At 39.4% G+C, this 16,332-nt stretch overlaps 1 protein-coding gene and 1 long non-coding RNA gene across 4 annotated transcripts in view; one reads left to right on the top strand and one right to left on the bottom strand.

Moving 5' to 3' along the window:
* Positions 1–433: 433 nt before the first annotated feature.
* Positions 434–16,332, bottom strand: part of DYRK1A (dual specificity tyrosine phosphorylation regulated kinase 1A) — a 67,154-nt gene continuing 51,255 nt past the window's right edge. For all 3 annotated transcript variants that reach the window (XM_085080328.1, XM_085080244.1, XM_085080413.1), the window contains 9 exons: positions 11,108–11,200; positions 10,065–10,253; positions 9,185–9,332; positions 7,388–7,674; positions 6,172–6,318; positions 5,705–5,845; positions 5,159–5,465; positions 4,587–4,711; positions 434–3,902 (listed from right to left, as the gene is read on the bottom strand). In XM_085080328.1, the coding sequence (XP_084936454.1) occupies positions 3,279–3,902; positions 4,587–4,711; positions 5,159–5,465; positions 5,705–5,845; positions 6,172–6,318; positions 7,388–7,674; positions 9,185–9,332; positions 10,065–10,253; positions 11,108–11,200 (2,061 nt within the window). In that variant the 3' untranslated portion in view covers positions 434–3,278. The remainder of the gene's footprint in view (positions 3,903–4,586; positions 4,712–5,158; positions 5,466–5,704; positions 5,846–6,171; positions 6,319–7,387; positions 7,675–9,184; positions 9,333–10,064; positions 10,254–11,107; positions 11,201–16,332) is intronic.
* On the top strand, positions 3,902–5,160 carry LOC146444065 (uncharacterized). The gene is made up of 3 exons (XR_014856203.1): positions 3,902–4,249; positions 4,554–4,823; positions 4,939–5,160. It is a non-coding gene; the product is annotated as an uncharacterized LOC146444065 (long non-coding RNA).

Below are 16,332 nucleotides of genomic sequence, written 5' to 3'. Positions count from 1 at the left end.
CAAAATTCCATTCCATGGCCTCCAAAGCAGCTGGTGTGGGGCAGGGAGGAAGCTGCAGAGCACCTAAGAATATTCAGACTGAGGTGAGGATTAAAGAACCCAAACTACAAGCACAGTCCATGAGAATCAAGCAGAGCTGAGTTCACACAGCAGTGATTTGCAGACCTCGCTGTTTCAATTAAAAACTCCAAATTAGCTGTTACGCCTCCAACTTTTACTTTCATATTTTTAAGTCTGTTTCAATGTATCTGATATTTACATATTATAGTATAATTATACCTACCATACCATGGCTCGGAGTAGGTTAATTGCATAGGAAGATTTACTATGTTTACAATTTTTTTTTTGTTTGGTTTTTTGTCTTTTCTTAAATTACTCCTTTTTTTTTTTTTCCTTTTTTTTTTTTTCTTTTTAAAAAGCACAGTAAAGAGTCTGAGGACAAATTATTCAACTGTTTATCATACATAAGACTGCATGACTATAATACAAAGGGCTTGTCTTTTCATTTAACGTTACAATATACACAGCAAGTCCGGACTAGATCTTACAATCTGAACACAGGTATTTAACCTTTTCCATGCTGTTTATGTTTACAATGCACAGAAGTCCTGTAACCAAACTGTGTAGTAAAGCACACAAAACTGGACTGTAACATAACACAGTATGCAGAAGCACTGGATTTTATGATTTTTTTTTTTTTCTTCTTGATGTAGAGATTATTTCTTTGAACTGCTTTAGGTTGGTTTTTTTTTTTTTTTTTTTATTGGCGCATGATGTTACCCAGATTCCATATTACCCTCATATTCCTAGACAGCAGTAAGAACTGGATTCCTTTTTTTTGTTTTTTTAATATTGCTAAACTCAGCATCCTTTTCTAAGGTGACAGCCTTCCAAATCCTGTAAACTTCTCTGAATTACTGAGCTTCAAAAGAAAACAAAAAAAAACCAAAAAGAAATAATGAAATGGAAAAGAAAAATTTCGCTTTCATCCACAGGGTTGATGTGTTGGTACAAAACAGAAATACTTGATTAAGAAACCCATGATTTACAAAAGACTGCTAATCCCAAGGATTCATTCCCATTTACACGGTAGTCAGCTGCTGTGTTGCCACTGTGAGTATAAAAAATTCCACCTTTTCGACCGAAAAACAACGACTTGGCCGCATGGAATTGACCATTTGCTGCTCAAATTAAAACTTTTCCAAGGGCTTACTGGCAGAGGTAGATCACTGCTTCTGTAAGAGAGGATGGGCAACACTGTTCATCTGGGATGGGCAATCCAGGAATTCACCTTCATTCTTTCACCAAGGGTTTTTTTTTCCCCCACGCAGCTTTTTTTTTTTGTTTTTCTCTTCCCTTCCTTTTCCCACACACAAAAATAAAAAATCTCTTGGATGGGCCCGTTAAAATTTTGCAACTGCCAAGCTGACTGTGTTATATTAAGGCAGCGTTACCCAAAAATTAGGCACCTGTTAAATACAGCCTGCTAACCTCAGGTCTCCCGTGAGGGTTTTGCTTTACTCAGCCTATTATTTTTTTTTTGGACCTGTTCATGCAAATCAAGGTCTTTGCCTTCAAGTTTACAATTAATGTTAATAAGGAATACAAGAATCAACTGCTGGTTTCATAGCTTCTGGATCTAGTGTCCCTTTTAACCTTCAGAAGCCTGAACACATTGATAATGTAACAGATGTTATAGTCTCCGAGTACATGTCAATCTATTATCTTCAGTACACAGATTGCTGTAAATGTATTGGCTATGAATTCAACAACAGTTCCAGTTTTGTTTAAGCAATAGTACAGCCATAATTTTTTTTTTTTTCAACTGACATTTAAAAATGGTCTAGTTACACCTTGTGTCAAAGTGCAGAACTGCTACATTATTGGTTACAGACATCTATGTGCTATAAAAACAGCTTTGGTACAATAAATTATCAAAAAAGAAAATAAATTTTTGTAAAATTCACAGCATAATTGTGAGGCAAAAAAGCAGTCACATAAAATTCTGCATTTTTTTTTTTTTTAAAAATGTTCAGGATGAACAGAAGACGTCTTTGTGCAGAAGTAATGGTGGAGAAACCACGTGCCGAGAAAAAGCAAAAGAAAAAAGTAAAAAGCAGGAAGGGACACAGTTGTAGCTATTTCCATCAAACGCAAACCACTACTCCTGTGACCTTCAACCAATAAGGAAGTCAACTTTATGACACACGCAAAGTGACCTTGCAATACCTTACAATAAGTGGGTCACAAAAGTCTATTTTTTTTTAAAAGAAAGGCCTCTTGAATTACCCATTCTCTGTGTTTTCAGCATTAAGGACTGTCTGCAAAAGCATGTCCAAAAGTGATTGCATCTGAAATGGTAGGCTCTTCTAACTTAAGAGTCCAAATCCATAAGGCCAAAGGTTATCCCAAAGACCACCACTTAGACCTCCCCAGGACTGGCCAGGACCGACCCGTTGATTGCTTCTCAGTGCACCTCAGTTATGAAACCAGTCAGATTTCCATCCTAACTGCCCCGTGGGCTCCAAAAGGTGGCACCCACAGGATTCCCATCACAATTGCTGCTTTGATCCTCAGTAGATTCAGAAAAGGAGAGTTCTGCTCACCGCCACTTCGCATGCTCAATGTGCCTCACAAACTCCGTCACAACCGTCCCTTTTTACAGCTGAAGAATAATATATTTGTGTAATCTGAAGGTCCCTCTTTCTTACAGTACTGCATTTCTGTGCCCATGGTTGTTTGGGGAACTAAAAAAAATAGATATATTACTCACTCCCCCTCCCACCCAAAAAACTTCAAAGGGCCTTTTTTTAGAAATCATGTGCAATGCCTTTAAAAAGAAACTAGTTTGCAACTATGACTAACATTTGAACAATAACCCCTGTTGAATGAGAGCAAAAAAAAAAAATTTAAAAAAAAATTAAAATCAAATCAAAACCCCTCCCCCAAAAAAACCAAACTATGACTAGGTTGTGGCAAGTTAAAATGGGGGAAGCAAAAGGTGAACACCACTAAGCTATCCGTTAAGGTGGGTCCAGACATGGCTCTTAAAAAAAAACCAACCAAAAAACCTCCCCCCAGCAAAAAACCAAAAAAAAAAAACCAAAACTTCATTGTCCCTTTGCAATCTTTTCAAGTTTAAAAAAATAGTCAACTTTGCCCTCCTGTAGCGGTTCAGTGAGTTTATCTCCTTCTGATTCAAGCAGCTTTGCACTTTGTTTTTGGAAAAACACCACTTCTATAAAAACACACAAGAAACAAACTTAGTTTCAGTTTAGTCACGAGCTAGCCACAGGACTTTGCTGAACACAAACTCCTGTCATGGGAGACTCTTCTCTATCAATGCCTTGCCTCATGGCAAGGTGTCCTTCAGTCATGTAATGAGCAGGACCTGTATTAGCAGAAAACTGGTACGTGGGATGTCCAGCTATGCCAGTTTCTTGGCGCGGATTAGAGTAGACTGTTAAATTCATGTCCATAGCTCCGTTCTGTCCAAAGTCCAAGGTATTAGCAGCCACTGGGCGGTTCTGATAGGCCTGATTGCCTTGGTTACCAGTAGAGGAGGAAGATGTAGAGGAAGAAGTAGTTGAGGAAGACAGGGATGTCATGGAGTGGTGACTGTGGCCCACCTCCATAGAATCCTGGGTGGAGGAGCTGTTTGTTGGAGAATTGTAGACTCTCGGCCTGGTCCGGCTGCCCAAGGCTTGCTGTCCATGGTGGTGGTGGTGGTGGTGGTGATGGTGGTGGTGGTGGGAGCTGTTGCCGTGGTGATGATGTAATGCATTCTGTTGTTGAGGGTTTACATGGAAGGTGGTTTCCTGAACCGGGTGGTTCTCCACGGTGACCTGGCTGGGAGCTTCGGTGGCTGTCCAACCGATCGGAGGAGGAAACTGTTGTCGCACCTGCGGCGAGGAGCAAAATCCCAATTAAAATGGGGACTCAAAGCTGGCCTTTGCACTGAATCACACAACACGAAGGTTGCAAAAGACCTCCAAGATCATCCAGCCTAACCTTTGACCACTTTGTCAACTGAGTGTCACATCCAGTCAGTTCTTGAACAATACATGAGAGATTAAGTTATTTGTATTTATGCCAACTTTATAAAATGTTAACCAAGCCTTGCAGGTGCACAGTTATTCCAGAAATGCAGGCATGTAGTTAAAAATGATTTCTAATACTTTTCTATATATACCTTAAGAAAAATGAATGCATACCTGGATGTTTTTTTCAAACAGTTTAACTAAGTCTGGTAAGTGACTTTGCTATCAAAATGACAGGAGCAGCTTTACATTATAGTAATAATAACAACACAGTATTTGTACTATACTTAGAAAAATAATGCTCTGACCTCTGGCTGAGGAGCCTGGAGACACTAAACAAAGCAAATTAAATTAAAAGGTTGTAGCTCATACCTTGAACGGTGCCAACAGCATTAGAGGAACCTCTGGAACAACACAGCTGATTAAAGGTTACCGAAAGAGCAATATCTATCTACACACCAATTAACTGCCTATGGGGGAGAATTTACAGTTTTCTCTCTCTTGTTCCAACAGGCTCTCCCTGCCCCAGCCCCACCTGAGCATTACCTGTGGGCTGTGTGTTTCACAGTCCATAGCTTGAACAGCAGCAGTGAAGTGCCCACCGCTGTGCCGATGCTGGTGTGTGGGGTCTGACCGCGCCCTCCCGCTGTTGCTCGTGCCAGAAGATCCACCTGGAAAACCCCAACACGCTCAATAAATCAAGGGACACAGAATTTACAGCTAAGAAACAATGGCAGCAGGAAGATTTGTAAAGTGCTTCAAGGGAAAAGTGGAAGATCTGTGGTTATCACTCACATTTTTGCTCATCTGGGTTTTGGGGTTTGTTGGAGGTGTTAACTGTTCCAGCTGGTTAAAACAATTGTTTCGTGATCGTGATTGATGTATTTTTTAACAGGAGGGAAAAAAAAAAATCAACATTTCACAGAATATCCCCAGCAGGAAGGGACCCACAAGGGTCATCCAGTCCAACTCCTGGCCCTGCACAAACACCCCAACAATCCCACCCTGTGCCTGAGCTGCCCAAAATCTCCCAGAGCTCCGGCAGCCTTAGGGCCATACCCACTCCCTGGGCACATCAGGAAGCAGAATTCTGTCCCCTGTTGATGACCAAAACCCACCTGAGCTCGAGGATGTACTAGAGGTGGTTCCTGAAGACTGGGACTGCTCCATGGCAGGACTCGTGGACACGCTGTTACTCGTGTTGGTACCTTCGTCCGCCGTTTTCTTGAAGAAACTGTGCTGCAGGGCGTAGTAGGGCTGGATTCGTGTCTTGGGGTCATAGTCAAGCATCCTTAAGATGAGGTCTTTGAACTTCAAGTAGTCAGCTACAGTATGACCTGACTCCCCAGCACGGCGGCCACCCGGTCCTCCTGTCTCAACTCCCAGGATATTGTGGAGTTTGCGAGTTCCCGGCGGTTTGTATTCCTGTGGGGAGGGAGGAATTGCTTGGAATCAATGTGGGAAGCCTTGGATGTGCACAAATATCAGAAGTCAAATCAGATTAACAAAGGATTCAACACAACAGGAAGTGTTATTGAATTTGTAAGACAGAACACTAATAAACAATCAAGCTGCATTTTCAGTAAGACAAGATGTAAAACAAAGTAACACCTCACCATTTTTCATATCAATATATATATTATCATCCTGGTTATTTAACATACCCTTTTTCCATCTTTGGTCTTCTTCAAGTTCCAAGTGCTATCTGGCAACTTCTCAAAGAACTTTCTTGCTTTGGGTGCTTGGTCGAGGATGTGGGTTGGTGGTATCCCCAAAACTTCCACTATTTTATTCATCTGATCCACCTGTGCCAAAGGAAGTGCATTTGTGAGGAACAAGTGACAGTCAACCCAGCAGTGACACAAATGTCAGCTACTCAGACAAGTTCTAAGTTAATTAATTAATTAATTAATTAAAGAAAAAGCTAATATGTACAAAACAAATTAAGGAGTAAGAGTGAGACACAAGAAATTACCAAGAGGCGATTCTGAGTCCTGACAAAAGTCTTGTTATTGATGTTTAATCCTTTCAGAATCACCAGATTTCCCTAATTTATGCACTCCAGTTGAACAGCTGAAAATCCTGATGGGAATTAGCAACAAACAAATCCAATTCCTGGTACAAAACTTACCTCATTTGCCCCACTAAAGAGAGGCTCTCCAGTGTGCATCTCGACTAAAATACACCCAAGGGACCACATATCAATTGCAAGGTCATAAGGCATTCCCAGTAGCACCTCTGGTGATCGATAAAAACGACTCTGGATATATTGGTATATCTGCAATGAAAGCAGCTCAAGGTCACACACAGCATCCAAAGGAAATTACAATTCCATGTGACAAAACACAACTACCATGAAACAACATTTTGGTGCAGGGAATGGCAAGGTATCAGAGATAATAGAATCTACACATTCATTACAGTAATAAAAATATCTAGTTGTTAATTTTTAGGAAAATATGCTCACAAAAAAATTAGAAAGTTCAGATTCACTAATGTCATGTTTTGTATTTGTGATTCTTAATATTTCAAAATTATCTTATTCTTGAGAAATAATGGATTTGGATAAATAATCCAGATGTCATTTCACCTCGTGGTGTCTTCCTTCAGCCCTTCTTGCTAGTTAATAGCACAAAGTCCTTTTATAAATCTAAAACTGTGTCTCATTGCTTCTTTCAATACAATATTCAATATTCTCATCTGCTCTTCCCAAATTTATTCTGGAAAAAAGCAATGGGGTGCTACTGGCCAGTCCCAACTCCTCAAGAGAGAATTGGGGCACTCCTGGTAAAGTCAGTCCATGAATTTCTGAATTCTTTTCCTAAAGATCCAATCTGCAGTGTCACTAATCATTAACAGGGTACCTGCTAAAGGAATGTTCATAGATGGAATAAGAGAATAATAAAGGAGTATTTTATTAATTAGCACTGCAGACTTCTAGAACCAAGTGTTCATACATTCTCCACTGACCTGGCACAAAAACACAGCCAAGGAGAAATAAAAAAACATGGAAAATGTATCACTGGTAGATTTTTGTCTACTGTGGCATTGAAGGGAAGTGGTGGAGTGTGAAAGTGTTCCAAAAATGTGTGGATGTGGCACTTGAGGACTTGGTTTAGTGGAGAATGTGCTGCTGGTCCATGGTTGGACTTGATGAGCATAAAGGTCTTTTCCAACCCTGACAATTCGGGGATACTGAAACTCATATTTAAAGATCTTGTGGACTGTGGATCTCTACTTAAAATCAAGTTTTTGAATTCAATGAGCTAGATGAGTATTACAACTTCAAAATACATCATTTCTCAGCAGCCTCACCAGAATTCCCACCGATTCTCCCCAGAACTCACCCTCTGGCCAAGCTGACACGAACTGCCAAAATCCACAATCTTGATGGCGCTCCTTTTGGGGTTGCAGAGCAGGATGTTCTCCGGTTTTAGGTCACAGTGAATGATGCTGAGCTCGGGGGTGGCCAGGAAGAGCAGGGCTGTGCACATCTGCTGGGCGAATTTGCGCGTCAGGTTGAGCGAAACGCCGCGGAAGTTGGTGTTCCTCAGCAGGTCGTACAGGTTGTAGGACAGCATCTCGAACACCAAGCACAGGTGGTTCCTGAACATGAAGTGGCGCTTCAAATGCACTGGGTAAAGGGGAAAATGTCATTAATACACACTGGGAATTGTGGATAGTTATAACAAAATAACTGGAGTATCAATGAAATAACAGAAAATCGTTTTTCTTTAGTTGTGTGTTAGTTACAAAATATTTCTGCCATGCTTAGAGGAATTTTAGACATTTCTGAGGTGCACCTCAGTAAAACTGCAAAATCTGTGAAATCTTTTCAATACTTTAATCAATGTGTAGGAAGCTGGTAAAAACCACCAAGCACAGGTGGTTCCTGAACATGAAGTGGCGCTTCAAATGCACTGGGGAAAGGGCAAAATGTCATTAATACACACTGGGAATTGTGGATAGTTATAACAAAATAACTGGAGTATCAATGAAATAACAGAAAATCGTTTTTCTTTAGTTCTGTGTTATTTACGAAATATTTCTGCCATGCTTAGAGGAATTTTAGAGATTCTCAGGTGCACCTCAGTAAAACTACAAAACTTGTGAAATTTTTTAAATACTTTAATCAATGTGTAGGAAGCTGGTAAAAACCACCAAGCACAGGTGGTTCCTGAACATGAAGCAGTGTTTCAAATGCACTGGGAAAAAGTGAAAATGTCATTAATAATGACAATTTACACTGGGAATTCTGGATAGTTATAACAGAGCAACTGGAGTATCAATCCCTCTAAATAACACAGCATTGTTTTTCTTTAGTTCTGTGTTGGTTACAAAATATTTCTGCCATGCTTAGAGGAATTTTAGCCATTCTCAGGTGCACCTCGGTAAAACTGCAAAACTTGTGAGATCTTTTCAATACTTTAATCAATGTGTAGGAAACTGAGTAAAATAAGAGCTTTTTTTCTCCTAGCTCTCTGTTATTCATGGGATATTTGTGCCATGCAGGAGGGGCATTTTACACATCCTTGGCTGCCCCTCAGTAAAGCTGCATTTACCAAAAACTTGTGAAATATAAATTACCAAAATAAGTTCTCAATCCCTTGCATTTACAGAGGAAATGTTTAATTTTGGAAATAATTTAAAATACATAACATTGCTGTGATTTACAAGCTGTGACTTCAATTGATTATTTCAATTAATAAAACTGATCGATATCCCCAAGGAATTGTATTTATTTCCATCATGCACAATCTCACTTTATGAAAGCAACCACAACAGTTCAAATCCAAGCCATTTTTTCATTAAATAAATACAATATTCATCATATTCCTCTGTTCAAAGGCCAGCAGGGCTTGCCATTGTCAAACTTTCAGGTTGCCACAAGTGAAAGAAAACCAGAATAGGAAAAACATTCCAGAGAAAAAGCAACACACTTTTAATAAAAATTTAATAATAAAAACCAATATGAGCAGGGTGAGAATTCAGCTTTTTTTTTCTTTGGGTAAGAATCACCAGCTTGGCAAGAATCACCAAATATCATCCCAAGATTTGGAAATCAGCTGAAAGCAGCCTAAGCTCTGCAGCAAGATGAAAACCATTCCTAATAAAATACAAATAGAGGGTAATTATTTCAATACCTATGTAGTACTTCATCTCAGTGTCATGTTTGTTCATCAGCTCCAGCAGTCTCACTTCGATCTGGGCCTGGTTTAAGAAAGCCTTCTTGTTTTTGATGATTTTGATGGCCACCCACTCCTGCTCCACTCGGTCATAAGCCTTTACAACCTGCAAGAGAAGCCAAATCCATCAGGAAAATCCCAGTTTAAAAAAAAAAAATTAAAAAATCCCTCCAGTTTTCAAAAAAACCCACCCAAACTCACTGTTTCACCTTTCTAAATTTGTTCTTTTTAATTCAATTTCTTCCCTTGATACAACAATAAAGCTACAGCTGATTGTGTGATGTTTGTTGCAGTGATGTCACTTTTCGTGCAAATAAAGTTATCAGATTATCTAAACCAACACTTAAAAAGGACTGGTAAAATTTGAGAAAAATTTAAAACAAAATAAAAGCTCCATCCTCCTTCCAGCCTTGGCTAAAGCTGCAACCAGTCAAAACAAATGCTGCTAATGACATTTAGAACAGGTCATCTCCAGCACTAATTAATGTTTTAATTTAAAATCCTAACTCAAACTAAACCCAAATTGAAGTTAAAAATGTGAACTGATGGCAAAAGGTGGAGGATTTCTCACTGTAAAATGCTACACCCTCAAATATATTCAAATTCTAGCTCCAGTAACATGAACCAGCACAAAATAGGAGTGTGTGAACAGCATAACAGGACTGAGAAAAAAAAGAGTTTTAATTTGAAAACCAAACAGCAATAGCACTTCCAATTCAATACAGGATAACAGGACTGAGAAAAAAAGTTTTAATTTGAAAACCAAACAGCATTAGCACTTCCAATTCAATCCCACAGTGATTCCCATAAATTCCATAAACCCATCCTGAGCCATTACCTGTCCAAAGGATCCTTTGCCTATTAAAGAGTCGATTTCATAGCGATCCATCCACTTCTCCCCATTTTTCACAATGTAGTCATAGTTGTCATCATCATAACCATCATTGTAAACTTTCCTCTCCTTTTTGTGACTGGAATCATCTCCCTGGCCCTGCTGATGCCGCCGTTTTTTTTTTGCATAGTAAACCTGGAGGGGAAAAGGAGGTTCTTAAAGAGCTCTGCTTAGAATATTAGCTTGAGAAAGAGGAGAAACAAGTTCTGTTCAGCATCTTGTGGTTTTAAAGTCAATTTCTGCAAGTGGAAAAGCAAGAAACCTTCTCCTCCTATTGCTCTGTTTGAAGTCATTATGCCTAAGGAAAGTCTTGAGGAATGTTTTAAGGACTGGGAAAGCAGAGCTAAATAAATGGACTAACACTAATAACGAATAAATAATAAGATTAATAAATGTAATAACGTTTATCTCTGGAGTTCACAGGTGCAAAAGGAACAGAAACATCTCAGCACACTGTGCACACAGCAAAGTTAGCCTGGAAACAAGAATTATCACTTGATCTTCCACAAGACTGGGATAGAATTCCAAGGAAGTCATTAATCACCACAAAAATCCCTTCACATTCCCTATATATGCCAAAGAGTTTGAAACTAAGTGATGCTTTCCTATATTAACCATAACCATTTTATATTTTACATTTGTCAATAACAATAAATAAATTAGGAAAAAACACTTCAGCATTTTCCTTAGAAGTCCTTAGAAACATTAATAAAATTTTATTGAGCTCAAAGTGTGCTTGTGCCACTCATGTTTCCTCATCCTGCAAGCTCAACAATTGTTTATAAAACAACAGCAAATAAATCCCAGAATAAAAGATTTCCTGTGTGCTGGACAGAAAGCAAGACCATGACAACCCTGACCTCAAACAAGAGAAAATCTGATTTTTTTGGATCTCTTGATGAGATTATTTGTAGAAAACACATTTAAATCATGTGTTGTAGCAAACTCCTCAGATAGAAGTGAATATTAAAGACAGCTGGAGCCATTACCTCATTAATATGCTTGTAAGTTTTGATCAAATCTACGGAGAGTTTCCTCAGTGGAGCAGTGGCTGGATCACGAAAAGTTTGGGGCATTCGCCTCTGCAAGAGAAATCAGAACAAAAATTAGGGATTTAGTGGTATAGTTACTGCATTAAATTGGGATATTCCTCAGAGAAAATAGTTATTTCATTGCAATAGGTTTGTTTAAACTGACAGGAGAAACAAAGAAGAAAGTAACAGTTAAGTTACTTTTTAAATATTGAGAATTTTTTAAAAAGGAGTAAATTCCAAGATTCCTGCTCTCCTCCCACTACACCCAACAGGCTTAAATCCAAACCTCCTCTGACAACAAAAGCTCTGCCATCACTCCTCCATCTCAGCACTGACACATCAACTGTCCCCATATTTAAGGCACAACTTCACACAAGTTCCAAAGGGAATTCACAGGAGCTGCAGCAGAACTGAGGCAGTTAGTTCTCAACATTCAGCTGCACCTCCTGGTGCAGGACAGAAAATCTCAGGGTGAATTTAAGACAGAAAATCTCTGGGTGAATTTAAGCCAGAAAAACTCACGGTGAATTTAAGCCAGAAAACCTCAGGGTGAGTTTAAGCAATTCCACTGGGGAAAACTTCATTCCATGTATGTTTTCCATCAGTATTATGAACTAATAAATGAGCTGAAAAAGTCTAACTGCTCCTTTATCTTTTTATAGGATAACTTATAATGGTTGCTGTTCAAACAGCTTTTTTCCCTCAATAACAAAATAAAAAAAAATTAAAAATCATATTGAAGTGACCCAAAAAAGGTCTCACAGGAAGAAATGATATTTGTGATTCTGAGACTGGACCTGCACTGAGGAACCCAAGGGATCACCCTAGAAAGCCAAACTCCCCTTCTCCTCCTGTGTGGGCAGGGAAAAGACATTAATTCCATTTTATTACAAGTACAAGCACTTTGTAAACATCAGGGAACTGTTTGAAAGTTTCCTAAACAAACTACTGGCCATGTACAAAACATTTTTTGTTTCTTCCTTTCATCTGGCAAACAAATGTGAAATAAACTCCACCTAGAGAGGATCTCTTCTGGTTCCCTCCCACAGCACTCAGCAAGTCCTGACCCAGCTGTCACTGCTAAAAATCCAAATATTTCCTTCAAATTCCTTGAGCTGACTGAAAGAAGGTATTAGAATATGGGAAATTGGGAGGGAATTGAGTTTGGAGGGAAGAGTCTCGATGTGGAAGAATTCCATAGTTCAGACCAACTATTCACACAAGAAATTGCTCTCATTTGGAAAGGGAGTTTGTAGGACAAGACTTTGCGTTTATTTCCTAATTTATAAGTCAAATTTGCTTGCTTACTTAAAAAAAAAAATCTAATTTCTACTCTGATATAAGCAGCCTGGTGAAAAGAATTATAATGTTGCCATCCCCTAATTGTAAATAATTTAAATTCTGCAGGCTACTGCTGAAGCCAATCCCTTATTCAAAAAATGTTCCTTTTGACAGTCACACATTTCTGAGCACAAACCTGAACCTCTAGGAACTTTTCCACAGGTTCTGTTCTGCTCTGCTGGGTTCATAAAGTTTTGGGTTGAATTTTTTTCCTCACATTTTAATATTGAAAAATTTGTAACATTCTTTTTTCCTTCCCAGAAATATTCTTTTTTTCTGATGATGACAGACCATGGAACAAAGTAATTATCCATTTTATAGAGCAATGTTCTCCAGTCCTTTATTGTTGGGGTAACACTGATTTTAGTCTTGGCTTCAAGGGATGCTCAACCACCAAAGAAAAGGGAAAAAAAAAAGAAGGGAAAAAAAAGGGGGAAAGAAAAGGAAAACTCCTATTTCACAAGCTTCAGTCTCTATCTGGTGGCCAGACAGCAACACTGCAAGCTCAGATCTCCCTAAAAACAGAACACAAATCAAATGAAATCAAATGGATGTTGCATCTCAGGTCTGAGGACAAGAGATTACTTTAATTGCAATTATAAATGTCAGGAAAAATGCAAAAAGGCACCATTTATGTGTCCTCAACACACTGGTGACAAAGCACATTTTATGGCAACTGTGACTTTTAACTCAGGTGTGTGTGAACTCCCAGCCTTTGGGGATGGAAAACGCAACAAATTTCTCTCTTCATGGACATTTTTTGTCCAAACAGATGGCATTGCTCCTTTCTAAATTATTTTTGTTTTGGTTATGGAGAATCCTGAGCTGTTTATGAGATGCTTTAATTCAGATTTTGATAAAAACACCCAACACCATCCACATTCATTAAAAGAAGAGAGAGAAAAAAAAAAGATGAATTCAGCTTGTGTATAGTACATGTTCCATTTCACAAACAGAATAAATAATGAAGATTTGATTATGTCAGGGCAACTTTGAGCAAGAATTCCAAGTGTAATTGTTTAATTGACCTGCATGGTCACACTGATGACCAGAGACTGCAGAAGTTAAACCATCATAAACAAATAATGTTGATCAGGTAGTGAGAATAACTGAATGAAGGATTTTAATCCTTAAATCCACTAGTCCTGGTGCTGCAACATGAACTTGATGTGATCAATAAAATCTCTGGCCAAGATCTGCCAGTAAAACCTCCAATTATGCTGAGAGATTTGAGATAAACAGATACAGAAGGTGTTTAACAGTCACACTGATCTTCCCATTCCAGGTGTTTCATGAAAGCTGAACTGCTGGAATTTGTCAGCAAAATCTCACCTCAGCTCCTTTATCAGCTAAATCAATTTTCTGATCTTTTTATCATTAACTGGAAACAGTTCCAGGCAATCTGAGCGTTCATGATGGAGATAAACAGAGCAGCAAAAAAAACAAAAAGAAACTTTGTTTGAAGTCATGACAACTTTTAAGCTCTTATCTTCTATTCCCATCAGGCTGCGTTGAACTCACAAGATGTAACCAGTTAAAAGTGGACAGAGAAATATTAATTTGTTACTCCTAAAGGAGAAATATCCCAGAAATTCCAACTTTTCTGTTCACTCTGCACCATGAGCTCCCACACTTCCCTGAAACTGAAGTGCTCAGCAGCCACAGCCAAGAGCAGGACCCTGTCCTGCCAGCACTTTTTGGGAAACAAAAGCCCTAAAACCAACTCCTGGAGAAAAAAAAATTAAAAAGACAGAGCTGGAAGTTTTTAACTGTAATTTAAAACCTCATAAATAAGTGAAAAACAAAACAATCTGGCTGGTCTTGGAGTATCTTCCTAGAATTCTCTGATCCTTGTCAGTGATGGGTTTGGGGAGCACAGCCAGAAAGCCAGAAGTGCAAGAGGAGATTATGTAAATAAACTCTTAAGAGCAACTTTTATGTAATTATTTATATTACTTACTTGTAATATAAACACATATATTTTATATAAGTTTAATGCAAATTGTCATTATTGTTTCCTAACCTTTAATCTGCAACTGTGAACGATTCCCAAAATACCAGAATATGGCCTGCAAGCCACTACAACCCCAAATCCAAGCAGGAATAAAAGCAATAAATCCCCATTCAAGGCCTGCCTTCCCCTTCTGTGCTTCTGAATTAAAACCATCCCAGGAACCTGAACCAGACACTCCATAGAAAAAGGAGTCAGTGTGCAGTAAAGACACCAAAATAACCTGCAGGAACACCATCAGGTAATTACTGAAGCTCAGGGAGTTTTTAAGGATGGGCTAAGCGGGAGAGGAGATTTCCCAGCAGCAGCACCGCGGCGCTGCGGCCAGCAGAGGGGGGCTGGAGCTCGGGAAAAGCTCCTCCTGCAATCCCGGCAGCGCCAGACCGGGAAAATCCCGATTTTCTGACCCCTCCGGCTGCCCAACCCACCGGGGAACGGGAGCAAAGGGGCTGCAACTCGCTGTCAATCAGCTGCTGGGTGCTCCAACTCAACCAGGGCACTTTTAGGGCATCCAAAGAAGTGACTTTTAGGGCATCCTAACAGTTTACTTTCAGGGCACCCAATTAGGTGACTTTTAGGGCACCCAAACAGGTTATTTTAGGGCATCCAAATAAGTTACTTTTAGGGCACCCAAACAGGTTATTTTTAGGGCATCCAAGCAGGTTATTTTTAGGGCACCCAAACAGGTTATTTTAGGGCACCCAAATACACTAGTTTCAGAGGACCCAAATGGGTTGGTTTTAGGGCACCCAAAAAGTTACTTTGAGGCTGTGGAAAGCTGTAGCACCCAAGCTGTCCTGATGGTCCAGGCTGCTGATGTTAGGAAATCCCAGGAAATTTCATCTCCTAGCCCCAATCCTTGTCTGTTTGATTGGATGTGAGCAACTGCATTAGAAGGATCCACCTTGAAGGAGCAAACTTTCTGTATCTGCCTGAAGTCCTTTTTCCTCCTCCTATTTTTATGGTTGTATTAAGACCAAATTATCAAACCTTCTCCAACAGCCAACTGCTTTTATCAAGGTCAGAGAGAAACAAATTGCAGCATATTCAAGGCAGTACCTTGAATAAAAAGGATTCCTGTAGGAATGTCATAAAGAAAGAATCTGTAAGATGTAGAGATCAATGGGACACCAAACTCCAGATGTTTGCAGATCACATCTGGAGAGAACAGCACAAAGCCTTCAGCCACAAATGTCAAAGTTTTTTTTTTTTTTTAAATAAAAGTTATGTTTTAATCAAGATGAACCAGAGCTGAAAAAGGGCAACTCCAAGAAAAAGAACAAGGAATTGGTTTAGCACAGAGCCAAGATCTAGAGCAGATCTAGAGCAGATCATGATCATCATCACCAGCATGAAGATGTCAGCTGGAGTTGGCTGTGCAGACAAAATCAGAAGTGCAGTGCAAAGACAAAAAGCCTTCCAGAGTCCCCAGAGAGGCTCACAGAAGCTCCACTCCCAGCAGGAACCTGTGAGGAGAACTCTTGGTGGCTCTGGGTGGTGGGAGAAACACAAGAATTCATGGGAGGAACAAGGCAGGGAAGGCAAATACTCAGGAGACTTCAAGAAGCTGCCCAGCATCAAAGGCAAGAGCAGTGATTCTATAAAAATGTGTTGGTGGTGCAAAGACAACCAGCTGATCATTTCCTCACATGGATAATGTCCATACAACCCAAAATTCCTTGAGTTTGTTTCTGAAGTGCCTTGAATGGTTTAAAGTGCAACTTCTGTACTCTGACTGCCCAACCTCATTGTGGAGAGATCTCTAACCTAAAAAAAGTCACACAAAGTAACTTTGTAGATCCTTGAGCTAAATATTTCTGTACAGGAG

The sequence above is a fragment of the Lichenostomus cassidix genome, chromosome 1 (genome assembly GCF_008360975.1).
Source record: "Lichenostomus cassidix isolate B80296 chromosome 1, HeHo_3.0, whole genome shotgun sequence".
In the NCBI taxonomy this organism is placed as follows: Eukaryota; Metazoa; Chordata; class Aves; order Passeriformes; family Meliphagidae; genus Lichenostomus; species Lichenostomus cassidix.
Note: the sequence above shows the minus strand (reverse complement) of the source record. Positions and strands in the feature narration are given on the sequence as shown.